General features: G+C 51.8%; 1 protein-coding gene across 2 annotated transcripts in view; it reads left to right on the forward strand.

The window, feature by feature from the left end:
- Positions 1 to 27787, forward strand: part of LOC121167488 (neuropilin-1) — a 91050-nt gene that overhangs the window by 21054 nt on the left and 42209 nt on the right. For both annotated transcript variants that reach the window (XM_040996927.1, XM_040996928.1), the window contains exons 3-4: positions 19924 to 20105; positions 22904 to 23131. In XM_040996927.1, the coding sequence (XP_040852861.1) occupies positions 19924 to 20105; positions 22904 to 23131 (410 nt within the window). The remainder of the gene's footprint in view (positions 1 to 19923; positions 20106 to 22903; positions 23132 to 27787) is intronic.

A 27787-nucleotide genomic window follows, 5' to 3' on the forward strand; every position in this document is an offset into this window, starting at 1 on the left:
CACAGACATCACTGGGTCCTAATGGGATCCCCATGTCCCTCCGCATCCCCCTTCCCACCCTGGCCTTCATGATGCAGGCAGCGTGATGCAGGTTGCAGTGGCCTGCTGCAACCTGGGGTGCCTACTGCTGCAGGTGCTGAAGCAGCACCTTGTCATTTGTCGGGTGCAAACGAACAATGGATATGCCTTTTCCTTTAGTAAGTTTTCCCATGGGTCTGGGTTCTCTCTGTACAGTCATTTGAAAACATTCACGGAATTGATGAAATGAATGGGATCCTAGCATCTGAACAGAACACAGTGTTTTTCTTGTGACTTTTTTCAAAAACCAAGTGAGATATTTAGGATTCATAAGGAAAGTGTTGCCAGTGAGCTTCAAAGACAGTAGACATGGCAATGAAAAGAAAGCGCTTTCCTCAGAGCTTTTGTGTTTCTGTGATGGTGGCTTGGGAAATAACCTCCAGGGTTTTCAATCCCTGGCACCAGGGGGTCCCCAGGCAGGTAGCTGGGCCACCCCACACCGTGTCCCATCCTAGGGAGTGATGCTGGTCATCCTGACTCCAGCCCCACCTCCCCAGCAAGGAAGCTACGGACTGTTTACAAGGGACCCACATACGACCTTCTGAGGACAGCTGACAATTTTTTACGCTACCTCCTGCTGAATGTTCTTGTGAAGATCGTGCTGTAAGAGCAGCCCGGCTCTGCCTCCCTCCCCTGATCCCGGCTACAGGTGTCGCTGAGCGTGCTCAGACAGTGGGAAGAAGAGGAGAGTGGAGGAGCTGCACACAGCTCTCAGCTCCTCCAGGTTTGGGGCTTCCCCACACAAGGCCCCCAAACCCTGCTGCTCTCCCTTGCCCCAGGCAATCCTGTTCAGAAAGGGGAGGCATCACTTTCCCACTCCGTAAAGGGTAACAAATGAAGCCCTGCTGTGGGTAGTTCAGCATCTGTAAAGGAGAGGAAGGGCAGCTGCCCCTTGGGGCTAGGAGGCCAGCCTGCCCTACACTCTGCCTGAGTCTGTCTGGGCCAGGAGGCAGCAGATTCAGAGATCCCATCCTGGAAACCATGGACAGAACCTCCAGGCTCCTGGCCGCATCCAGCAGGTGGACATTGTACCCCATGTGTCTGCCCTCCAGGTCAATACTTGCGATGCGTGTAGGATGTTAACGCCAATATCTTTCAGGAACTAAGTCAAGCAGACTTCATTCAGTGGCTGGAAGCTTTTCTAGCTTTTCCACAAACTTACCCTGCTTAGGTACAGGATTCACGTCTTCTTACACCAAAATAAACTTCTCCTTTAAGTCCTTTTGTGGTGTCGCGCGCACACACACGATCTTTTCAAGGCATGGATGAGGAACAAGGAATATGCAGATGCGTAACTCTTCCAAAAGCAGCCGTGAACGCAGGCAGTGGATGAGCTGGCGACCGGCGGCGTAGACATGCTGTGGCCCACGCACACCACTCTCATGGCCAAGCTTCTTTGCAAAGCTCTCGGAAAGCCTGGGAGTTCCGGCCACACCGGACAGCCAGGACTTGGAATGGGTGAAAATCAGCATCCAGGGTGAAAATCCGAGTGGCGTTTCTCAGGGAACAGAGGGGCCGAGAAGAATGGGCTAGAGGCCGCACAGGCAGCTGGGCCTTTAGCCTCCTGAGCCTCTCATACCCCCACCCCCGGCATCAAGCCCCAGGGAGACACAGACCAGAGAGGTCCCCTCCTGCATGTTGATGGCTCTGTAGGAAACACCAGTCATGATCAAAGAGTGGAAATTAGTCTAATGGGACTTTCTCACGCCAAACGCCCCCTGCGCCCCCCACATCCCAACTGTGGCCCCATTCTCCACCACAGAGTCCTCTCTGGAGCATGTCCCAGCCCCTCGCTGAGCCTGCTGGAGAAGCCGGATCTGCAGGGCACACCTTCTCTGTGGCTGTGATGGGAGTGGCAGGAAAGCGAGGTACCCATGTCACAGGAGGATAATGCCTCCCTCTCTGACTATAGGGTCCCAACAGAACCCTGAAGGTCCTCTCTCTTTTGTGGCTTTGCCTCAGCATGGGGGGTAGTGAATCCTGTTGGTTTCCAAAGGGCCTAAAAGTAAAATTGTTCCTGCATAGCCACAGACTATACAAGATAGGCAGCAGGAAACAGCCCATGGACACCCATGGTGTTCTAGAACCCTACTCGTTGAAGCCCATCAAAGCTGAAGGAACCACATGCAATCTGTTAGTCAGTGGCTCTTGAAACCTTCCTTGGAGAAGGCTTTGAGCTCACGGGTGGCCATGGGATCCACCTCCAGCATGGCACTGCATGCACAGCTGGACACATGGTCTTGGCCTGAACCAACGTTGCCCTGCATCCCATGGTTTAGAACCACAGCAAGTGTCAGCTTGTAGGCAGTGATTGGCCAGTCATCAGCTAGCAGAGCATCTGTAATGCCAAGTAAGTGATTTCCCTGGGTGGTGAAGACTGTGATGCAGATCCAACCCCAGTCTGTGCTTTCCCAGGAACCCACTGACCTGTCAAAACCCATCCTAGGAGACATGTCCTGGGGCTCCTTCCCATCAGTCAGGGCGCCTGCTTCCATCCCACCCCACAACGGCCCCAGGGTCAGCCATGGATGGCACACACAGCTGTTTGCCCAGGGCCTGGCCCCCTGCTGGCATTTGTGGGAACCGATGTTGTAAGGTATTTCCACCTTGTACTTCAGTTGTGGTAAACTTGGTTTCCTCTAGTTTCAGCATCATAGATAATACAGTTGTTTTCTTTCTAACATATATTTTCATTCTGTTTGAAAGGCAGAAAGAGACAAAGCTCTTCCACCCTCTGGTTCATACCCCCAAATGTCCATAATGGCCAGAGCTTGGTCAGCCTGCAGCCAGGAGTCCAAGACTGGAACCATGTCTCCCATGTACCAAGGCCCAGGTACCAGGGACTTCATATCGCACTGCATCACATGGTACGCGTTGGCAGGAAACTGGAGTCAGCATGGAGTTGGGGGCTCAGAGTGTTCACTCCTGCATGGACAGGGATGTCCGAAGAGTGACTCAGCTGCTGCCCCAAACCTGGTCACTCCAAGCTGACATTGTGCTGATGGTGTCAGGGGACAGCTGAGGCTCTGGGTGATGATGGAACCAGCAACCTGCATGGCTGCCCTGTGTATAGAGCCCTGGAGTCTGTTGCAGGTTGCAGCCAGGGAGGGAAGCAAAAGCTTCGAGAGGAAAGAGAACCACTTAGCATCACTCTGCTGTCCACAGACAGGGGCTGCTTAGAGCCCTACACCTTGTTCTCTGGACAAACCATACCTATCCCAGCCAGGCAGTGGCGCTGACAGTTTAGCAGACAGTAGCTGCAGCTCAGAGAGATGGTCCTGGAGAAGGAGCACCACCCACATCATGACTCTACACACAGGGAGACCCTGGGCATGGATGGGCAGAGTGCAGGGACCCCAGGATCCGTGGGTGTACAGCTGTGAAGGTTGTGTGCTGCTCGTGTTGCGAGAGTTGTATAGTTTCCTAGGTGTTTGCTTTCATATGTGTTTTGCTACCTCTGGAGGAGACTGTCCTGTTTCCTCCTCCGTCTGGTGAAGCCTGCTATGTGGTCAGGAGTCCTCCTGGGCTCAGGAGGGGCTTTAATGTCAGGATGGGCCATAGGGCTTGCTCAACTGCCTGAGCTGGGTGTGTCTGTCCAAAGAGCTCTCAGGGACCTGCCCTGTGGACCTCTGAAAGGTTTAGGAGCCTCCCTCACACCCATCAATGCGCATGATGGTGGTATGAGGGCATTCATATGGACATCAGTATGAGCAGCACCTGGGTGCTCACTCCCCGCCTTTGCTTCACCAGCTCTAAGCAGGACCCTAGAGCAATGTGACTTTTTGAGTAAGGATTTTTAAAATTATTTTTAAAAGGATCCATTTATTTATTTGAAAGGCAGTTACAGAGAGAGATTGTCCATTCGCTCGTTCATTCACTCCCTAATAGCCACAACAGCCAGGCCTGAGCCAGATGCTTCTTCTAGTTCTTCCACCTGGGTGCAGGGGCCCAAGGCCTTGGCCATCTTTCAGGACTTTCCCAGGTGCATTAGCAGGCAGCTGGATCAGAAGTAGAGCAGTCAGGACCTGAGCCAGTGCCCATTTGAAAATCTGCGACTACAGATAGTGTCCTTACCCACCATGCCACAGTGCCAGCCTCTGAACATTGCTTGTTTCATGACAAAAAGAAGTGCTGAAAAGATGAGAGATTCTGCAAGAAAAAAGGGGAAAAGTCAGTTGGTGGAGGGCATTTGCATTCCAAGCTGACATTGGGTAGGATGTCCTTGCAAAGCTCTGAAATCAGAACTCAGCCCCAGGACCCTAAATCCATCTTTGACGCTGTGAGGCAGCCTGTATCCTGGGTACCAGTCTCCATGTTTGAAGATATGGGAACAGAACCTGTCAAGATCAGGTTCACTGTGATGGCTAGGCATTTCTGAATTGTCCTGCTTTGCCCTGAGTCTGATTCCAAGGGAGGCACTTTGGAATCTGTATTTACATGCCTGCTATCAAGGGTTTGCAGTTTCTCTGAGCTGTCTGCATCTGGGTAGTGTGTGTGTGTGTGTGTGTGTGTGTGTGTGTGTGTGCATCTGTATGTCTCTATGCCTGTGTCTGTGTACGCACGTGTCCACGTCTTCCCACTAACTTCTGACTCCAGCCCATGCCTGCACAACGCGCCTCTGTTTGGTGTTGCCCTGCGGTTGCCGTTGTTTGTAACTCTGTCTGGAAAAAAAAAGTCTTGTCTCCCAGTCACAGCGGCTGTCTCTTTTCTTGCCCTGAAGCCACAGACGATGGGGGAGAAATAGGCATTTGTTTCTGTTCATCAGAGTCTGAGCTGCCCCCAAGCGAAATTCTGAGCTCTCCTGTTCAATCCAGAAGCTGTGAGTCACAGAACAAATGCCAACTGAGGGCTGCCTATCACAGTTATGGAACAAGCAACATTAATCTTAAGAACCAGACTGCATTGGTCAAGGTCTGATTTATGCCCACAGAAATGTCGAGTTGGCCAGCCAAGGTGCTTAGGACACACTGCCCAGACAGGAGCTGTCGGCATGAACCTGTCATCTTGTGGACTGATTTGGATCTGGAATGCAGGCGTCTTGTAGGTGCCCTGAAGGAGAACTGGTGCTGGAACATCCACGGCACAACTATTTGTAAAAGTACCAGTCATGTCTCCCCTCATAAAGGTGCTATTGGCAGAAGGAGGCCTGATGGCTAATCCATAACTGTTGACTGGCACAGAATGAGCTGAGCAAGGTCCAGGAACTGGACTGCGTGCTCCTTGGAGCCGGAGTCCTGGGTCTGCTGCCATCACACTGAGTTGGACTTGAAATTGGCACGTGTTCATGTTTCCTTAGCTTTGTGAAGGTGCTCAGGGGCATGCGAGTGATGGGCAAGTTTGTGGCCAGATCCCTGGGGTCAATTCTCCACGATCCAGCAGGTGCAGACAGATGACCAGGGCTGGCCTCCTACCTGCTGGGTGGGAAAAGCCACTGGTGATAGATGCTGAAATGGACCCCAGTGACAGCCTGTGGTGTCAGTAGCACAGATTTGTACTCGGTCACGTCATAGGTTAACCCTCCTTGGCTGGATAAAGTTGCGATCTTTGTGTGTGGTGTGCGGCACAGCTAGACACAGCCAGACCCACCCCCACTGTTTTTGACCTCCTCTTGCAGAGTGGCTGCTGGACTTAGGTTTCATCTTAAAGGAGGCTGGTTGTGGCAAAGGCAGATAGAAAGGATGGTACCTGTCATCAGATCTCTGAGCCGGGAGGAAAGAGCCACGACCACTGTTGAAGGGAAGAGAGAGCAGAGGTGGTGGCAGGTGTCTGGCCAGGGGTGAGAGTGCCTGCATCCCATGTTGGTCCCCGGCCTGGGTTCAGGTCCCCGGCCTGCCTCCCCTTCAGCTTCCTGCTTAGGCACACCCTGAGGGGAAACAGCAGGTGATGATTCAATAAGTGATGTCCCTGCCACCCATGTGGGAGACCCAGTCATAGTTCCCAGCCCCTGGCATTGACCTGGCCCAGCCCCGTTGTTGAGGGTATGGAAGGAGCAAGCCGCAAATCAAAGCGTATGACTTTCACACTCACACAAAATGAACATGAGACATTTTTAAGAAACAAAGTTGCAGCAAAAAGATCTGTTGATGCCTGTCCCTATTGAGGGGAGTATGTGGAGTGACAACAGAGGGAAAAGGTCCTGGTGTTGCATGGATGTGACTTGTCCTTGCTGCATTCCCAACACCCTGTGCACCTGCGTGGACCAGTGTCTGTACAGGTGTCAACCACTGGCTCCATCGTACGATGTGAGCTGAGGGAGATGCGTGAGTTTTGTTTTGTGAGCATAAGTTTGAAAACCTGGACCTCATTAGCGCCATTTTCTACCTGTGGGACGGGAGCAGAGGGGCCCGTGTGCCGCGCCTGGGGACTCACAGACGTAATACTGATTAGCACTAATAGGTATTCGACACCTGACTCCCAGGAGTCCTGATGAGACAGCACCCCTAAGGACCTGGGCCTGCTCCCGTAGCAAGGTGCTATTGTCACGGGGAAGGCGGTGGGTGAGGACTGTTTTAACCCAGGGTAGCGCACCCAGAACACAGGCAAGAGTTTTTCCCAAAAGTGATTTACAAGGTTGCAGGAAAAGAAAATTCATGACAGTCTTTGATGTTGTTTTCCAAAATGATTTATGAAGCAATGGAAAAGAGTGGGGTTTTGTGTTGGCGCAGCATGAATGTAAAATAATTGACTGTTTAGGTTATGGGGATTTTTGTTCCAGTTTCTTGCAGATTTATCAGTGAGCATGTACGTATTCCCGGAGAAATAAATGGTGATTCTCCGGGGAAAACAAGTCAAGGTAAACACGCAGTCTTTCTTATAACAAGAGGAGCTGGTGTGGTGGTATAGCAGGCTGAACCTCCACCTGTGGTGCTAGTATCCCGTACGGTCTCTGATTTGTGTCCCAGTTGCCTCCCTTCTGACCCAGCTCCTGGGAAAGCCGTGACTACTAGCTCAAGTCCCTGGGCCCTTACACCCATGTAGGAGTCCTGGCAGAAGCTCCTGGCTCCTGGCTTAGGGCCGGCTTAGCTCTAGCCATTTGGGGCTTTGAACCAAGGGATGAAGGATATGTGTTTCTCTCTGTGTGTGTGTGTCTCCCCCGACCCCATCTCAGCAGTTCTGACTTTCAAGTAAAATAAATCTGTTTAAAAAAGAACAACTTTAAACCATTTATTGATTTAGGAGGTGCAGGAGGGAGGGGGAGTGAAAGCGGCAGAGAAAGCAAGCCTCCGTCTCTGTCCTGGAGCCTCCTGACATCCACCCCAAGTCCCCCTGGAGCCGTTCCAGGAAGGGGCTGCTTTTTGCCCATCCACGGTTAGCATCCTCCCACCTGAGGAGAGCAGCATGCAACATTTCTCTCCCCCAGCAGCAGGTGCTTCTGCACTTCTGCTGATCCCGCTCCCAGCTAGGGACCCCTCTGCTCCAGGAAGCTGCTGGGGTCCCTTCACTCAAACCTCCATAGCCCCCACTGACATGGACCAAGGACTTGCAGGCTTGTCTGGTGTGCACTGGGATTGTTTTTCAGGTGTTGTGAATACTGTATTTGTATCCCTGATAATGTTTGTACTTCTTGGGGTGGACGCCTGGCCTCTCAGTGAAGACTCCGGTTAGGATACCTGTGTTTCCTACTGGACTGTCCAGCTTGCTCCCAAGGAAGACTCCAGGCAGCAGCAGGTGCCAGCTCACGGAGATGCAGTTCTAGCTGCTGGCTTTGGCATGGCCCAGCCTGGCTGTTGTAGGCATTTGGGGAGTAAAGCAACAGGGATGAATTGATCCCCTCACCTTTTCTTTCTGTAAAACAAGATATATATGCATATACATATACGTTATAAAGTTCATAGAAAATATACCTTATGAAAGAGCTGTGTGTGGACTTTAAAAAAAAAAACTGTTGCTTGCCATAATAAGCATCTCCTTTAGTTCCACTGCTGCATGAACCCCTTGCTTGTGCTTGGATCTGAACCTGAGCAGTTGGTGGCCAGATATACATTCTATCTCCAAGAAGCCCTTCTCAGTTGTTTTTCTGCCCTGGCCTCCAGGCATTTCTTTGGCTTTTTCTTTTCTTGGGTTGTCATCAGAATTCGTCTCAACAGATTTCAGTGCTGGTGTGTGTGTGTGTGTGTGTGTGTGGCAAGTCGGGGTTCAAGTAAGAAGGGCAGAACTGTTGGCCATCCAGAACAGCCTGGGCTGCTGAGTTGCGTCCCTCCCACCAGGCAGCCCTGGAGTTGGAAGCAGCAGAGCCTGGATCTTCAGCCCTGGGCAGATGTGTCTCAGAAAAACGGCCCTCAACTGCCATCAGCTGAGGGCCTCTTCTGCCCTTGCAGTCCTCCCACCGCAGACCCTTCTGAGCCCATGGATGAAGAATTCAGGAGTCGATTCAGTCAGTGCCCTGACCAGTGTGATAGAGAATTGCCTGGATACCGCTGGTTTAACCAAGTCAACCAGCTGTGCCCAAGGTCCTGCCATCACTAGGAGCAGGATGCTACCCATCCCCGGTCTTTCTGAGGCTGGCAGCTGACAGCCAACACAAGAGACACTCTCGGCTTTTGAAGGGAAACTGCCGCATCGTTGATGCAAGCTGTGACCGCTTGTCCACTGTAAATGACGCACGTCACACAGCCAAGACTGCCTTCCCTCCTTAGCATATTGTCTAACGGCAGTCAGAATCAAAGCTTCGGCTGACGGTCACACACCATGTGTCCCGAGATGTCTGCTCGACTGTTCCAGCAGTCGTATGGCCCTTGTTGGACAAGTCTGCCACAGCTCAAGGAGAAGGCGTTTGAGAAGATGTTGGACTTTAAATGGGGAGGAATTAGAAGAGCTATTGCTTGTAACAACCACACGGTCCCAGAGATACTGCTGCCCTGGGTCATATCTGAATGGGGACCTTTTGTTTCTCAGTAGTGATCATGGGGTGAAGGGGAAGTGTTCTTTAATATGAATGCGATGGAAAGGCCATCAAGGTCTAGCGTCTGTTTAGATGCAGGTCATGTGGGTGTGTTTTGTCGGTGAGAGCAGGCATTCACGCATGTCTAGGAAAGGGAGATGTTTGCTGTCCGGGACCCTGAAGAAGCGTGTCCTCCGCCATTGGCGTCTGCACAGCGACTGTCCCCATGTGCAGCACAGAGATAGTGTTCAAAGAAGCGAGATTTGGGCGCATAATCTCCTAGGAGCCCAAGGAGGAGGGAGGGAATGAGTCACAGAAAACGCCACACAGACGTGAAACAGTTCCAAAAATAGGAGCGTTCTCCACTCACAATGCGGAGTTCCTGGCTGGCGAGTCTTGTGTGTAAAGGAAAAACCGGCAGAATACATTAAAATCCTTCCTTTGGCATCAGCCAGCCCTCAGAATAGATGTGGAAGATGCTTCTCTGAAGAGTGTCCCCTGGGGGTGGGCTTTGAGCTGCACTGGGTTACGCCGCCCCTTGGGACACCCACATCCAATAGCAGGTGCTTGTTCTGAGTCCCAGCTCCTCCCCTTCAGCTACGGCTCCCTGGTAATGTACCTGGGAAGGCAAAATGTCATCGATGGCTTGAGTACCTGGGCTCCTGCCACCCACAGGGGAGACCTGGGTGGGTGTAGCTTCAAGCATTTGAGGAGTGAACCAGCAGCTGGAATATTTCTCTTATAAATGTTTATATTGAATAAATAAATATAATTACCTCCAGTGTTTCCTTGGCAGCCTCACTATGGAATTTTGCCAGCTGTGCATTTTTTTCATAATATATATTTCCATGTACTCTTCAGTGACCCACCCCCCTGCCCAGGCAGGTGTTTGGTTCATGTTGGCAGCTGCATCCCGATACTGGAGATCCTGGTTCAGGTCACAGATGCTCTGCTTCTCATCCAGCTTCCTGCTGATGCACATGCTAAGAGGTGGCAGGTGGCACGTAGCTTGAGCCTCTGCTACCCACATGGAAGGCCTAGCTGGGGTTTGGGGGTATTGGGCTCCTGAATTCTGCTCCTCCACTGCTGGGCCTACACTGGCTGTTGTGGGCATTTGGAGGGTGAATCAGCAGATGGGAGTGTCTGTCTCTTTCTCTGTATTCCAAATGCAATTGTAAAAGACTGTGTGTATGCATGAAATTCTAAGTTTTCTTGTATCAAGATGAAAATCTTTGGATTCCATTGTCTGTGGACACTTTGGAGCACCTCATGCCAGACTTCCTGTGTCAAGTGGATGTTGCTGGACTGTGTCCCTAGCAGGCATTGTCCCAGCACAGCACAGGCAGGACATCCCTAGACCCCAGCTAATAGCAGAGACAGGCAAGGAGAATTGTCCCTGGTGCCTCCCCGTTTCCTTCGCCCATCCCCCTTTGCTAAGCGTCTACACAGTCTCCTGTGCCCGCATCAGGCTTGTGCAGCCAGAAACAGTTGCTAAAACAGTTCTTCTAAGCACAGATTCAAATTAGATCACTAACATTTCAGCAGACGGGGAGAAGGGATTAAGTTGCCAGATTGATCCCTGTGGCTGTCATCCTCAGAGCAGATTCCTCCCTGAATGTCCTGTGCTTCTGACAGGGTGGGCGTGCAGGGGTCTGCTCCATTGTTCTGCTCGGGAAGGCAGACTTCTCCCAGGGCACTGAGGCTGTCAGGCCAGGATAGCTGGGCTGTACCCAGGTCCCCAAGCTGTGGGCTTCTCAAAAATATCTTCTTGCCATTGCAAAGTGTGAATTTTTGCTACTCTTACTTTAAAAAAAAAAAAAAAGGGTTCTTAAGCAGCAGATTAGAAAGTGAAAAAAAAAAAAAAAACCAGTGGTGGCTGTGATCTGAGGGCAGGAGGGCGAAAGGCAAGGAGAACTGCTGAGAGATGTGCCAGGAAGCTGGAGTGCTGCACGTGAGGGTCACCGTTGGAGGATCCCAGTCCCTGTTTCAGTGGACTTCAGTAAGGAAGCACTCGCATGCCTCCACATGCTTCTGGGATCCCAGTGCCGAGAAGCCGGCTTCTTACTGCTCTGCATCCCCAGCTTTGCCCACAGCACCAATGCTTTAAGCACATTCACAGTCACAATGCCATCAGCCTCAACCTCTTCATTAAGACAGTTCAAAGGAATCAGGCTGCTTCCCAACAGCATGCAGTTCAATCATTTCTCTCCTGGTTTTTACATTTCTTTAGCTCAGAGGCAGAGATTGGAGAGCGAGACCTCCCAAGTACTGGCTCACTCTCACAGATGCCCCTAGCCCTGCCCCTCGCCCCCTAACCCCCAGGCCCAGGGACTGGAGCCATCCCTGCAGCCTTCCAGGGTGAGCACTGGCAGGAAGTTATACTCACGAGCGGAGCCTGGCCTCCAGTCAGGTGCTATGGGATTAGATGCCAACATCTTAAGTGCAGTCCGCAGCATGCTCCTTCCCCCCACCAAAGTCTGTTTATTTCACTTAAAAAGCAGCAAAATACTTAATGCAAAGAGGTGGCAAAGCGGGCGCCTCTCTCCTCCAACAACCTTCACACTAGAGCCGTGCACCTCGCCGGTACCTGGCTGGGTTGAGACTGGGAGAGGTGGCTCCAAAACACATTTTATTTTGGGCTGCTCCAGCATTGTTCCCTCTCCTCTCCAGTCCTGGGACTGGAAATTCTGCATTCTCATGTAGAAAATAGAATCGACCTGGCTTGATGACTCAGTGGCAATCACATGTGAGCACCAGTTCATGTCCCAGTTGCTCCACTTCCCATCCAGCTCCCTGCTTGTGGCCTGAGAAAGCAGTGGGGGGTGGCCCAAAGCCTTGGGACCCTGCACGCTCTTAGGGACCCAGAGGAGGCTACTGATTGCTGGCTTTGGATAGGCTCAGCTCTGGCCATTGTACCCACTTGGAGAGTGAACCAGCAGATGGAAGATCTTTCTGTCTCTCCTCTCTATAAATCTTTCTTTCCACCGGAAATAAATAAATCTTAAGAAAGAAAGAAGAGTAGCATCAGGTTGAGTCCACGCTCTAGCTGCCTTTCATGAAGCCATAAGGCAGTACGGCAATTGACATAGCACGTGTGTCGCTCCCACTCTTGTCTACAACCGTGGCTGCCCCTTCTTCTGACACCCACCCACTCCTTGGTGTTGCATAAAGCACAAAGGGCTCCATGAGTCGTGAACATCCTTCCTTCTTTTTTGAATTTGCTCCCAGTAAAAGGTGGCCAAAGACTTACTTTTACTTCAGTTAAGTTACTCTGTCTGCAAGGAAAGCCCATGAAAAGAAAGAAAAAAAAGCCACTCAAATCGGCATTTAGACCAAAAGCAGTAATTCTGTGAGTCCTGTTTCCAGGAGGTCTGTGTGTTGTCACATCGTATCGTGTCGACACTGGTGGCAGTGTCTGCCCACCAATAGATGTGCCTTTCTCATTATACCAAGTACTTGCTGTGTGATAAACTGATTTGGGGTGTGTGCATTTGGGGAGAGGGAGGGGCATAAGACCATTCCCCATGGAAAAAAGATGTCTGCTGAGCTACCCGATAGCTTATCCACCTCCCCCTGACCTCACAGAATTTTCCATAATGAAAAAACATACATACATCTGAATCTGAAGCTAGACCACGAGCAAGCAGGAGCACCCAACTGCCACCCTCCTTAACACCCAGGGTTAAGGCAGGACAGCCCACTCAGGGTCACCCTCTGCCTGTGCATGTCACCCAGTCCTTTAGACAAGCTGGGCCCATGTCCAAGGCCTAGCGGCTGAGCGGTCTGCACTTCGTGTCCACCCCAACATCTGTAGACACTGTCTCCTGCCTGAACTCAGTGCAGGTAGCTCTCACCTTGCAGGAAAGTGCCTCTCGCTGTGTCTTCTACAGCCTTGCATCCCCTTTCGGAGTCCCATCTTCTCTCTTCCGGGGAGAGCAGTTGCACCTGTATATTGCTGGAAAGGATCTGTGATAATTCTTGAAGGGGGCGTGGGAGGAAGGATTTAGAATAAATATTTGTCCACTTTAGTTCCTGCAGCTGCGATGACTGACGTACCCAGGTCCCCACTGACTTTAATAATTTGTCAGGTGGTTTTGTTTTTTGTTTGTTTTTGTAGTCCTCAAAGACTGAATATTAGGATCCTGGAGCTCTCACAAAATTAAGAAAGGAGATGTGACATTCTGTTTTATATTTATTTGTTTGAAAGATAAAGTTACAATGGGCGAGAGGGAAAGACAATGAGAGAGAGAGAGATCCTCCATCTGCTAATTCAGTCCCCAAATGGTTTCGATGTCCAGGGCTGTGCCAGGCCAAAGCCAGGAGCCAACAAGTCCCTCCAGGTTTCTCCAACATGAGGGCAGGAATGCCAGCACCTGGACCACCTTCTGCTGATTTCCCCAGCCAGTTAGGAAGGAGCTGCATCAGAAATGGAGCATCCAGGACTCAAAACGGCTCCCTCATGCTGCCACTGAAGGCAGAGGAGTTACTTGCTAGGCCACAGATTGTGACTCTGGGATGCCCCAAGCCACAGCCAATCCCATCCATAACCAAAGGGTACACCCAGGTACCTCCATCCATCCCAGTGAAAGGAGCTTTTTGTGCAGACTCAGCACCATGTGCCAACAGCACCAACCCCACTGCGGTTAAGTAAATCTTCAGTCAGGTGAGCTGATGGCAGCACTTAAAGTAGTTAGTGGTTTAGCCACACTTATACCATGGTATACATAAATTGCTTTCTTTAACTCCAAGGCTAGTAGCGGCTTTGGCTGATTGGCTTTTGGCAGGCCCTGTAATCATAGTGTCTTTCACAGCATCGTGTCGGGCCTTTTCCCAGAGTGAGTCATCTGCCCACAGAGTACCCTGGGAAGTAACGCAGCTTAATGTCCCGGGCTACCGAAACTGCAGCCAATTTTGTTTTGTTATGTTTTGCTGCTGGGTGGTGTGTGCTTTGGAAAGCAAGCTTTGCTCTCCCCCGTCTCCCTGTCTCTGCTCCTGTGGGGAAGGCACAGTCCACCAGCATCATGTCACAGACTCCATCTTGTGAGTCTCAGGTGTCAGCTGGCTCAATTCATAGAGTGGCCACTGGGACCCCCAGAGGTAGTATGACCACCTGGGCCATCCTGCTAGTAGGCGGTCAAGGGTGCACACATTGACTTGGGGGGGCAGGCACCCAGTTTCAGTCAACTGGATGTCAGGCAGATGTCACCTGCCCATCTTGACACATTGTGGGCTACCAAAGATGGTGACCTTGACACTCTGCAGGCCACCAGAGGCATGAAGTGACCTCTTTGGTGGTCACCATTCTGATGGAAAGTACACAGGGGACTCTGGGGCTGCAGAGCTGCTCAGTCCCCTCCCCCGCACTCATGTTGGAGAGAGGAGGCCGCCCTTTGTAGCAAGAGCCCTTGAAGATGCAGGAATCTAAAACAACTGGGAAAGAATTGACTGCGGCCAGAAGACCTGCCCCTGTCCAGTGGCCTGGCCTGTTGCATGATGCTGGCACGATGCTATCTATAGGACCCCACCTGAGATCCCAGTAGAGGAATGAATTTTTCCTGAAAGCAGCAGAAAGTTGGCAAGAAGCAGAAGTTCTCTGCGATTGAGAGGTAGACGAGAGGCTGAGGATTAAGGCCTTCCAGCTGGTGCCGTGTCAACAGCCTGTGAGTGTCCCAGGCCCCTCTCCCTCCTTCCTCTCTCCCTCCTTCCCAGGCAGGCATTCTAAGGGAGACAACCCTTATTGCTGAATGTGCATCTTTGGGTCTCTCAATCTGCAATAAATCAGATGAATTCCCATGTGCTTGCTTCCTTAAAAATGTCTTGGTAATGTGTCTTCATTGTGAAGTAACATACTCAGAAGGAAGAAATGTAAACTTGCCAGTATTCCTCATGGCAGTGACGTCTGCTCTGACCTGTGTTTCACACGATGCATTGTGAACTCTTTGTTATTATTGTTCAGTGAAAGCCATACCATACTTGGGTTTGTAGACGTGTAGAGTGTGGGACATCCTGAGAAGTTCTGGTTTGGTTCAACCTGCAACCCAGCATTCTTCCCCGGTGGATTCTCACGCCCACAGCCATGCACATTCAAGACCATTCAAGTTCTGGTTCCTCTACCATTGCTGTTCTCCTGCCCTTCCTGGGCCTGGTCATGGACCTGGCCAACTCTCCATCAGTGGCTGCAGGTAGAGGGCTCCTGCTGCCACTGATCAGCTCTGTGTGGCCCACAAGGATGAAGTCACTTAGGAGAGAGCTCTCTGGGCTCCTCCCTTGCTGGTGCCAGGCAAAAGCTTTGATGTCAAGAGAAGGAGAGACAGAGTGAAATCTTCCAACCACTGGTTCATTCCCCAGATATGCACTTCAGAGATTAGCCAAACCAAAACCAGGATCCAGGAGCTTCTTCTGGGTCTCCCGTGTGGATGAAGGGTCCCAAGGACTTGGGCCCTCCTCTGCTGCCTTCCCAGGTTATGAGCAGGGAGAAGGACGGGAAGTGGAGCAGCTGGGACATGAACCACTGTCCACATGGGATGCTGACACCAACCCTGATTTACTTTCAACTAAAACATAATAGAAATGTAAAATTGGTGCAAGAAAAAAAGATAGCAGTGCGCTACATTGTGACGTGGTGACTTTGCCCTGGCCTTGCAGCCCTGCTGACTGCCTCCTAGTTTTTTGACTATAGGTGTAATAAGGATCGGAAATGGACTGGAGAGAGTTTGTTCTGCTTTTCACTTGGTTTTTCATAAACATTTTTCTATCTATTTTAAAGAAATCTTTCGTTGCACATGCTGTTTCATAGTTAACCAGTGTCCTGTGCTATGCACTTGCATATTTGACATTGCAACAGATCACTTCCGTGCAGTAGGTTTTTGGAAGGTTGCTTTGTCTTAGTGGGAGGCTGGGGCCACAGGAAGCCTCATCAAGAGTGTTCATCAGAACCCTGCCAGCCCACGCGGTGGGTGAGGCGAGTGAGGGTTTCAGCCAGTGTCGCCTCCTACGGCTCCTGGAGAAAATCTGCTCCCTTGGGAGAGAGGGTGATGTAAGGCATTTCCAGCACAGCAGCAGGGCAGCCACTGGGGCCGCTCAGCTGGGAATCCTGTTAACACCTGTGAGCGCCACAGAACATGTTTGCACAGGTCAAAGTTACATTAGCTGCCGCTGTCGTCTCCCCCTCTGGTTTATGGTGCTGGATATCACATTTCACCATTATAATCCTGCTTGTGAGGGCAGAGCCTCTTGGAAGATGAACAATGCTACTCCTGGGATCCCTTAGCTGGTGAGGGGGATTTGCAGAACGTAGAGGAGGGGCTTGGGGGGGGGGTCTGGCAGTGCTCCTTGTGGGGTAAGCTTTCTGTCACTTTTGGGGTCTCCGGCTGAGCCCAGAGCAGCCCCTTGACTTGGCAGTATGTACCTACAGCATCCAAGGATGCTCTCAGGTGACTGAGTCCATTTCTTATTTTCCCATCTCTCTACCCCTGGACCGGGCAATTTTCCTAGTACTACAGTTCAAACTTTACTAAAGGAAAAAAAAAAATATCTTTGGGCAGTCCTTTCCAGAATTCTTAGAAGGAAATCTTGGTTGCTTCATTGTTCTTACAGGAAGCTCAGCTTGTGGTTTCCAGTGGGGCACAAATCTCTGCTCCTTCCCTGGTGTGGGGTGCGTGGGTGGGCATGGGAAGATGGCCAAGCAGATGCTACGCTGGAGAAATTTGCATAACCTCAAACCAGCCACTTGGTCCCTTGCCGGTCATTTTGTTATTAGAGCTTGGCTAGCCTTAAAGGTTGCCTGTTTTTGTGGGACACAGTGCTGTAATTTGGTACATGGATTAGGCTGCCAGGTTCCTGGTTCCTTTTTCTGTTCTCAGTTCCTCCTCCCTCTGAGACTCCTTCAGGAACAGAGTCCACAGTGAAGAGTAGATGTTGGGTGCCCCCACGTGTCATGTGCCCACAGCTCGGGGTTCCCTGCTTCACACCCCATCCTGAATCCCAAACTGTAGGAGGGTACCAGGGAAAGTGGACCTGTGCAGGCCTGCTCAGTGAGGAGTAAGCATCCACCCGCTCTGCCCCGGCTGGATCTGGGGAAAGCTGTTATCCTAACACAGGCTGTTTACATACTGGGAGTCATGCAGGGAGCAAGCATGAAAGAGGCACAGCATCCAGACAGGCCTGGTCCCTGTTGGGTTCTGGCGTGGACCCTTCTCCTGTTGGAGCAGGGACTACACTTCTTGACCCCATGAGTCCTTGGATACCACACAAACTCTCCTCCTGCTGCTGGGGCAAAGCTGTCCCCAGGGAGACTCTTAACAGGTGCCTTCATCCTCACCTGGGAGAGGTGCTGCCCTGGAAGCTGGGGATCCTGACATTCTGCAGAGCTGGCTGCCCTTGGAAATGCATAGACTTTCCTGGGCTGGCTGTGTTGCTGGGCCACACACTCCTCCTCTAGGAAGGGGCCACTGGCATGCCGACTGCATTCCCAGCACCATGTGTACCAGGGAGAGATGCTTATGGAGGGGAGTCAATGTTGACTGCAGAGGGAGGTGTCAGCTGCACCCTTTTGGGCCACATGCCCCCTCAGAGCTGCTGGGGGAGGACAGTGGCAACAGTGGCACTCCTGTCTGCCTCAGTGGTCCAGGGTCCTGAAGCTGGCACTTGAGGAGAGGATTCCCAGTCCCCATTGCACGCCACTAAAAATAGCTTCTACCACTGCCAAGCTGAGAGATCCTTACTACAGAGGGTGTGTGAGCTCAGCACCAGCTGCTTTCCCCGCCACTCCTGGCACTGAAGTGGATGGTCCTCCAATACCTGGGAGGATGCTGTCCTTGCAAACTGGCCCTGGGTCTCTCAGGAAGACCAGCCCCCACCCCAAATGTGCATAGGAGGTGACCCCCATTCGGCTTTGGCCTCTTAGCGTTCAGCGCATGGCCAGGTTGAAGTAAAAAGCCAGCGTTGCAGCGCTGGGCACAGTTCGGATGCAATCCTTGCCCTCCTTGTTTTCCCCTTCATTCCCCCTCCTTTCTTTTTCCTTCCTCCTTCTGCTGATCTTTTCCCTCTTCATCTCTTCATCTTTCTCCTTTTCCCCCTCTTCCTCCTCCTCCCTCTTCTTTCCTCTCCCTGTACCTCCTGATCTTCTCTTTCTTCTCCTTTGTATTTTCTAAGAAATATGTCTTTGTCAATTTCTCTGAAAGGCAGAGTGATGCAGAGAAGGAGGGAGAGAGATCTTTCATTTGCTGATTCACCCCCCAAATGAATGCCATGGTCAGGACTGGTCTCCCACGTAGGTAGCAGAAGCCCAAGCACTTGGGCCCATCTTCTGCTGCTTCCCCAGCTGCCTTAGCAGGGAGTTGGATCAGAAGTAGAGCAGCCAGGACTCAACCAGCGCTCACATTGAACCTGGCATTGCAGGGGACTGCTGACACTGATGGGCTGCAACTTCACTTCCACCGCCTCCTCTCCCGTCTGCCCCTCCTCCTCCCCCAGGCTCAAGAAGCTGCACAGTCCCTCTGAATGGTTCTAGAGCTTTGTCAGGAGACTGTGGCATCTCCACAGGCCAGGCCATTGTCATGACAGCATCAGCCACAGCAGGCAGTCCCAGCGGGAACAGGAGCTCACATGAGTCTATGCTTATACCCCAGTAGTGTCCACCTCACTGTCTCTTCTGGGTGGACCCAGGGGCGTACACATGGCCTTGATTGATAAGGTGGGTCATCTTTCACTTGGAGAGCCTGGCATATGCGCTGTGACCAGCAGAATTACCCTGAGGTACCACAGGGAGCGTCCTATGTGAGCCCCATGGGTGGATCATGACAGCTGCTGAAGATGCCACTGGGCATGGTGAGGGCTGCCTGGACTCTGGTGTCTGAAGTTGCTAGAACCTTGCATGAGCCATTCTTGGGCCATCTCCAGGATATCTGAGATCTCCATTATCGCTTACTGTTAGCACTGTCACATGGGGCCCCAGGTGGGAAGCCTGAGACCGAGCAGGGTCTGGCTGTAGGGAGAGGAAGTCAGAAGAAGAGAGGGCAACAAGGCATGGGCCAGGTGAACTAGAGCCCCTTCCTCTGGGCACACAGAGGCTCTGCACTAGGACCCCACCTGCTGCTCATGCCGCTGGCCCTGCACTTCTGCCGTCGCCTTCCCAGCTGGGTCACATCGTCGCCCACTTTCCCATTTGTCTCCTTCATACGATGTCATTAACCCTGAGTTCTTTTTCTTTTTTAAAGACGTATTTATTTATGGGTGGGTGGGGAGAAACAGAGATCTTCCATCACTGGTTCACTCCCCAGATGGACGCAATGGCTGGAGGTGGGCCAGACCAAAGCCAGGAGCTTCCTCCTGTAACTTAGGCCAACCTCCACTGCTTTCCCAGACACCATGCTGCTGTGCTTATTTCCTGCTTGAGCAAAATGTCATCTTTAAGTAGGGGGATGCATGAACATAGAGCAAGTCATGCTCCTTTTTGAAGTAAATTCTGAGCCAATGCTGTGAAAAGAGAGGTGATTGGAGAGGAGACAGCTGGGGTCTGCCCTGCGGGGTGTTCTTTGGGAAAACAGTGCAGGGCCTGATTGGTGTTCCCTGGCTGTAGGTGTGGAAGGTCACCCATGTATTATTTGTAGAGGGCTCCAGCTAATGGAGACGCTGGGGTTCCAGGTAGGCCTTTGTGCCTTTGTGTGCACAAACATGGACAGAGGGACAGGACCAAATCACAGAAGGTCCTTCCCCGGGGCTTCCTTTCTCGTGTGCATCAGTTGCTTCCCCCCAGGGCTTAAGGGGCCGTGTTGCTGCTGTGGATCTGAGCTGCCAGGTGACATGTGGATGTGTGACACAGTTCACTTGCCCCTTCCGGCTCAAGGTTTCTTCCTGCCAGGTAAAGCAGTGGCAATTGAGGACAGACTGCCCTGGTTGAGCCTGGTTTCTCAGTCTCTGGCACTCTTACCAGACTAACACTGCTTCCTGTGTCTCTATGCCAGGTATGACTACGTGGAGGTTATTGATGGGGACAGTGAGCATGGACGGCCATGGGGCAAGTTCTGCGGGAAGATTGCCCCTTCCCCTGTCGTGTCCTCGGGGCCCACCCTCTTCGTCCGGTTTGTGTCTGACTACGAGACGCATGGTGCAGGCTTCTCCATCCGCTACGAGATCTTCAAACGAGGTGAGTGAGTGTCTGCAGGGTGTTCCTTGGGACTGAGCATTGGCCTAAAGAGCGAATGCAAAGGCAGGGCTGGCGCTGGCACCCCTTTGTGACCAACTGTGAGCTTCCATTGTGAGCTTGCTGCGAGCTTCTTCCAATAAAGGGATACTACCCAGTGGATAGAGAGTTATTTATTTATTCTTTTAAATGTTTATTTTGGCAGAGTTATGGAGAAAGGGAGAACAAAAGAGATCTCCCATCCATTGCTTCATTTCTCAAGTGGTTGCAAAGGCAGGGTCTGGGCCAGGCTGAAACCAGAAGCCAGAAGCCAAGAGCTGCCTTGGTGCCTCCCATGTGGGTGCAGGGGCCCAAGCATTTAGGCCATCTTTTGCTGCTTTCCTAGGTGCATTAGCAGGGAGCTAGATGGGAAGTGAAGCAGCCATGACACAATCCAGTGCCTATATGAGATGCCAGCTCTGCGTACAGCAGCTTCACCCACTACGACACAATACCGGCTTTACCCACTACCTCACAATGCCGGCTTTACCCACTATGACACAATGCCTGCTGGAGGGGGTGTTTAAAGCAGGGAGTAAGCTCTTACAGAGCATGTCCTGGCCACAGGGGCTTACTTGCTTGCTGCAAAGGCAGGCATGATGCACCCTTGCAGTTTGGCTTCTAAAGACACACTCACTCTCTTCTCCTTAAAGCTAACTGCACCCTGCTACCCTTGAGATACCAGAGTTGAGAGCTAGACATCCCTGGGAACCTGGATCTGCCCACCTGGCACACAGCAAAGCCAACTAAAGATTCCTGAGGCAGAAGAGAGATCTTTATTGGAGCAAGCAAGGTGCTAGTCATGATCAGTTAATGCCAGAGCAGCAGAGGTAAACAGAAATTGTGGCTGTTGGGGGATACGGTCAGCTCACATGCAGGTTGCTAGCCCCTCTTGTATACATCAGCCACCCTGTGTTCCATGGTGCTCCAGCCAGCCAGATGGTGGTGGTTGCTCGCCCAGGGCCTGAGCTAGGTCACTGGAGAAGCCCTCAAGGCAGCGTGGACACCACAGTGTTAGTTGCAAAGGAGATGAGCAGCCCCAGGAGTCTGGACTCAGGAAGGCATCTTCAGCATGAGGCTTATTCGCAGTCACAGATACATCCTAGGAAACCGTCAGCACAGGAAGGGCCAGAAACCAACACTTAGCAGGTGTGCCTCTGAGGCATCAGGGAGGGGACCATGTGAAGATTTCAGCAGCTGTGGTTGTCGGGGAGAGAAGCACATCCATTCCTCCCAGGTCTAACACGGTCTTGACCGTGAGTATGGATAGGAGAGAGCCTTCTCCACAAGGTGCCCAGCCACACGCTCAGGACACAGATTGTGAATAGCAGTCCTGAAGTGATGTTCATGTCAGCACTGGACCGTGTGTGTGTGTGTGTGTGTGTGTGTGTGTGTGTGTGTGTGGCTTTGCACTAAGAGTTACTTGGCCGCTGATCTGTGTCTGATACCACTGGGGTGAAAGATGTCAGGGGAGGGGCTCAGAACCTAGGGTTTCCTCAGCTGAAAACAATATATGGCTCAGGCCACTGGAAAAATCGGGGGAAAATCAGCAGGGAGAACCTTGAAGATACCTCCACAGCCACTATCTTAGTGGGACGGGGTGGGGCCTCTCTTTGCTAGCCCAGCCCCCCCCCAATTCAACCCTCTCAGGAGTTCCCCGTAATTAATCTGTGAAAGGGTAGATATTAGTCGTTTTTGAACCAGCATCCAAACCATTGAGGCTGTTACAGAGTGGGTGAGGTCTCTACAGAGCAGGTGCATGTGGGTAAGCAGCCTGCACAGGGGTGGCCAGGGTGGGGGACACGTTACCTGTGGCCACCTGGTGCTTTGGGAGAAGACTTTCAGCATACTCATAAAGCTGTACTCCTGGGTGTTGAGCCTGCTGCATGAGAACCACGAGGTGAGAATTTCTATAATGGTTACATTTAGAGGCAGTTCTGGGACTCAGAGAGGCTTTCCTGTAACTGTTTGGAAATCCTGGCCGGAACTAGACAGCTTTTCTGTTGCATAATTAACACCGTTCCCCCATCATCACTGGGGGCCATGAGATTGTCACTTGCAGCAATAGCAGGCACACTCTTGAACAATGTCATCCCAGGATGCCACCACCCTGGGTGGTCATCACAGCATGGAGCAGTCCTTGTATCAGATCACCCCTGTGAGTGTGGCTTTGACACACCCTCGGTCACAACCATGGAGGGCAGGTGTGCTGCCTCTGAACTTGGGATGTCAGCACATTCATGTCGATGTCAGGTGGCACCTGTTGATGTGTTTGGAGCCCTTGCCCCTGCCACTTCATCATGCACCTGTGTCAACACAGCCTGTTTCACATCTCACTTATCAGGCACAGGTGACCTCTGGCAGTCACTGAGCCATGGTGGGGGCCTGAACTGCACCCCAGCACCTGCCCCTGATTCTCTGCTTGGCCTCTATAGATGCTCTTTCACCAATATTGACGGCTCTGGGGTTCTCGGAGACCCTCACAGTCAGCGCTCCCTTGCCCTGCCACCCCGTGACTGTTTTTCTCTGCAACAGCACTGCTCTCAGAATCTTTCTGCACAAGTGGAAAACTAAGGTGAATGCAGTAAATCTGAACTGTCTCAGACCTGCTGCTGGTACTGAAAGAGCCAGTACTGCCTGCCCAGGATCATGGCTACAGCGACGGTGCCTTTCAGATAAACACCTTCCTTGCCTCCAGTCAGGCTTGGGGAAGCTGATCCCAGCCAAGTTTTCACACTGTCCCTTTTCTCTTCCATTCCCAGGTCCTGAGTGCTCCCAGAACTACACGAGCCCCAGCGGTGTGATAAAGTCCCCAGGATTCCCAGTGAAGTACCCCAACAGCCTTGAGTGCACCTACATCATCTTTGCCCCAAGGATGTCGGAGATCATTCTAGAGTTTGAGAGCTTTGACCTGGAGCCTGACTCCAACCCCCCGGGAGGCGCATTCTGTCGCTATGACCGGCTGGAGATCTGGGATGGCTTCCCTGAAGGTGAGCTAGTGGTGGGGAGTATGACTCAGAGGGAGGGAGGGTGATGGGATCTTTAGGAGTGTCCTGATGCATGTATCACTTACACCACAGCTCAGAAAAACAAGGAGATCCACACAGAACAGCAATGATGGGCCTGGGGCTGGAGCAGACCTGGTAGGCTACCCAATACCCTGCTCTGCAGGCCAGTGAGCTGGGATAGAAAGAATCCGCAGGTGTCTGTGTGATGGGACTAAACCCACAAGAGCCTTCCTGCCAGATTGCTCAGCTTCTTTCACTGCCAACCTGCTGGTCATCCAGTCAGTCATGGACCATCAAGCAATGGAGACTCAAGATGTCACTTAAGTCCAATGCTCTGCTCCCAATGGCTGAGCCCTGATGGGACTGTAAGGGCTAAATTGCATCTGTTACATCTATGATGTCACAGAAAAATGTCTTAAGAGATTAGGAAAGAGAATGTTTGCTGTTTTTAATTTAGAAAAAGCCCTTCTGTTCCCATGTTGTTTCTCCACTGGCACTTTTTAAATACAAGATTTATTTATTTTACTTGAAAGAGTTATGGAGAGAAAGGGAGGGTGAGACAGAAATCTTTCATCTGCTGGTTCACAGCCCTAATGGCTGCAATGGCTGGAACTGGGGCAATCTGAAGCCAGGAGCCAGGAGCTTTTTTCAGGTGTTCAACATGAGTACAAAAACCGAGGATTTGGGTCATCCTCTGCTGCTTTCCCAAGGTATTAGCAGGGAAGTTTGATTGGAAACGGAGTAGCTGAGTCTTGAACTGATGTCCATATGAAATGCCAGCATCTCAGACAGGTGATTAGCCTGATACACCACTGTGCCAGCCCCCAGGTTTTTGTTTTTTTCAAGTTAGACAGTTACAGAGAGAATCTCCCATCCATCCGCTCAGTCACTTCCCAGATGACTGTGGCAGCCAGGGCTGGACCAGGCCAACACTAACAGCCAAAACCTTCATCCAGGTGTCCCATGGGGTTCAGGGGCCACCTTTTGCTGCTTTTCCAGGTGCATTAGCCAGGAACTGGATTGGAAGTAGAGCATCTGGGACTCAAACTGGCTTTCATGGGATGTCAGTGTCACAGGAGGCTGCTTAACCTGCTATGTCACAACTCTGCACCCCCGCTCCGGCAATGTGAATTCTCTGGAGGCATCATTACTAACTCCTGTCCCATGGGGGACAGGAATTGCTGCACCTGTCCCCCGTGGACTTCCACATTGTGAAGGTGTTTCCTGAGCACCTAGTACATACAGGCCACTGTCCCTGCCATAGGGTCATGAAGCTACCTTGAAAGGTGGCCCTGCCCTGTGATTTGTGCGACCCCCATCCCTGGGTAACACACAGCATGCTACAAAATGAATGTACTACATATGTGGGACACAGGAAGACGAGACGCACTGGAGGGGTGGAGCAGGAATTAGGAGGAGGGAGCTAGCTTCTGAATGACTGAGTACTCAGATTGGTGAGTATTCGAAGCAGGTGGGGCTGTGGACTTCTACACAGAGGATGTCACCCCAGTTCTCCAGACCTTCTGGATTAGAAACAGGCAGAGACATGCCAGGACCTCAACATAGGTGCTTTGTCATGGTTGCAGTGCTCATCCTGTGTTCATGCTGCTTTGTTCTGATTGCCCCAGAGAGCATGGGCTGTACAGCTCAGGGCAGACGGCCCAGCACTGTTTAGTGCCCCTGTACTCAGAGCCATAAACCACCTGAGAAACAGAGCAGTCAAGATCTTCCCTAGAGGGAGGGGGGAATCGCCAAATGGAGCCACTCTGAGGGGTTGAGTGGTCAGTGAGATTGCCAGTGCCCAGTCCCTCAGCCATGGACACTGCGGCCCAGGCAGAAAGTGCTGATCTCACAGGAGCTCAATGTCTTTTGTGTTTCCACCAGACACTCAGGGTGATGATGGTGATGGAGAGGGTGGTACGAGAACCCCTCTGTAGGTGGTGAGCTTTGCCCAAAACCAAATACGAACGGATCTTCAAGCACTCAGCTCAAACATCTGGCAGATGGCACTGATGATAATTCTGCCACAATAGCCAGGCCAGTTAACAGAGAGTTCCCTTGTCTACACGTCACATCTGCTGCCGCCTTCCCTTCCAAAACCTTCCTTCAAGTGGCATCAGAGGAGGAGATGCAGTCAGCTGACCCACTTGGATGCTTTCACAGAGAAGCGTGTGGTGACCAGCAACTGGGGTTCCAGTTCGGGCGTCACCGAGCTGAAGCAATGAGCCGTAGCGCCAGGAGTTTCCAGCCTTACATCTGGTCCTGTGATAACGCCAGGGTCTCCCAGGGCAGAGCACCTTGGTATCTGTTGGTGTCACCTGCCCTGCCCACTTTCCCCAGTGGGATGTCTGCATATCCCTGGGTTTGTGTCTGGTCGTAGACACGCTCCTGTCATTGTGATTCAGCACACACCCCAACTTCCCCGCCAGCAAAATCACTCACAGTCTTTGATCGCCTTTCCAAAATCAACAACCAGAAGGCACTGAAGGCTTTTAACCACCCAGCAGTTTTATGTTGCATTTTATCATAAACATTGAATTACACACCCAAGTAATTGAAAGCTGCCCATTGATTCAGATTGACTTTGAAGAAAAGCAGTTGACTCCCAGACTGGAGTGAGCGCCTGGTGGCTTGCACATCTCTCTCTCTCTCTCTTGCCTCGAATCTTGCAGCTGGAAAAGAGACGGTGAGGTTTGCCCGTGGTTTGTGGCCAGGAGCCAAACACAGCTGCCCACTTCCCCAGTGGGTGCCCGGGCTAACCAATGGAGCCCACAGCCCAGCTCTGGGACAAGCAAGAGAAGAGATTCAACTCAGCCTGACGGGGTAGGGGTTAGCAACATTTGATCCCCAAAATCAGCAATCTCAGGAATGATTTTCTAAAAAAACTAGATTGAGCTCTGCTGTTTAGCTTTCTACGTAAATGAACATTCTAGAAGCAATGGGAGAGGTGTTTGTCACAAATATGGATTCTGAGTTCCCAGCGATTTGCTACCACAAGGCTCACTACATTAAGGCAAGCGTAACTGTTCCCATTTTGCTTTATCTTTTCACACGCACACCCCTCATCTTACGGTTCTTGTCCATGGGAGATCATTGCTCTCGCTTGTGTTCAGAGGTAACAGGAAGCCTGCTTGTACAGTTCTGGGGCTGGGGATCCCCAGGAGAGTTGGAGGAAGTGGCATAGGGGTAGCTCCTGAGTGGCCCAGCACCCTTGTTCCTTATCACACCCGGTAAGCTGCCTCAAGCAATAGCTCGGGTCCTCCATGCCCAGATCTGGACTTCTCGGCTGTCCCTGTAGCTGCTTCCCCTTATCCTTTGGCACTTAAACACACAGAGAAATGGCAGCTCCAAAAGTCTCGTCCATGTGAATGCACAAATCCATACACGCACGAGATAGACGCAAGCACCCCCGGCACTCGGGCCCAGCCCGGATCAATACCGCATTAGTTGCTGAGCCGAGGTCCCGCTGTTGTCCAGGAAAGCTCAATACTTCTTTGTATGAAAGTCGAAAAAGCCTTTCACTCTCCTGTCTTGAGGGCTGCTAGCGCAAGCGGCGTGCTGCTATCCGGCGGCAATGTTCTGAGGACAGAGGCAGCTTTGCCCAGCATGGCCTGCACATTATAAACCAGTGAGTCATGGAGACTCTAAATTACGGTCTGTGATACACAAGTTCCCTTCTGTTCCCTCTTTCAAAGAGGCCCCCTCCCGGCTAGCTACCCTCCCCTGAGGAACCAGGCGATGCCGGAGGGGGAGGACCAGCACTTCCCAGGGTGGCCATGGCATCCCCTACATTCTGGGGGCAGGATAGGGATTGTGGCAACAGACACCAGCCCAGGGGATTAGGGCTGGGTAAGCATTTGCCAAAAACTAAGGGGAAAATGACAGAGCCACACGGGTAGAATTTCAATGCCTGAGGCAGAGAGAATGGGGGTGGGAGAGGGTGTGTGCTGGGTCCCTCATTCATAATTGCAGACTGGGACAAGGAGATGGCTCCAGCCATACATATGTGTGGGTGGTGTACTCCTTGCGAAGACAAGGGTGCTGCATGAGTGATAAGGCCACATCCAAAACGAAAACCTCAGCTGGCCAGAAGAGACTGTGCCCAGGATTAAAGCTGCAAGGGACAGTTGGCAGCCAGTGTGCTCCAGGGGACTCAAGTCCCTGGCCCCTGCCCACAGCCATACAATGCCCTGGGTCTCACCCATGCCCATAGCCCCTGTCTGCCCCCTTGTTCCTTCCCAGGCCATCCCCTGCATTCTCTGTGACAGCAGCCTTCACTCACCAGACGTGTGGCCTCTGCAAAGTAGGGACTTGCCACAAAAAGTGCTCTGAGCTCCATCGTGTCAATTACTCTGAACACACCAGGGGTCTCTCAGAGACTCAGGCAGCCCTGTCTTGCAACTGCTTGGCTTTGGTTTTGTTTAAATCCTTATGTGGAGAAGGTGGACTAGGAGCTAGAAACCTGGCAGCCATGGGCGGCTCTGTGTGCTCAGGGCTTAGGGGAGCTGGACTGGTCCCTGGGGGCTCCATGGCTCACTGTTGGAGCCCCATGGGAAGCATGTCCCACCCTCAGCAGCTGCAGTCTATTGCCCAGTCTCACACCCAGATCAGGGAGCCCCATATGCCTATCTGAGGTCT

The sequence above is a fragment of the Ochotona curzoniae genome, unplaced genomic scaffold (genome assembly GCF_017591425.1).
Source record: "Ochotona curzoniae isolate NIBS_2020 unplaced genomic scaffold, NIBS_Ocur_1.0 patch377, whole genome shotgun sequence".
NCBI classification, from domain to species: Eukaryota; Metazoa; Chordata; class Mammalia; order Lagomorpha; family Ochotonidae; genus Ochotona; species Ochotona curzoniae.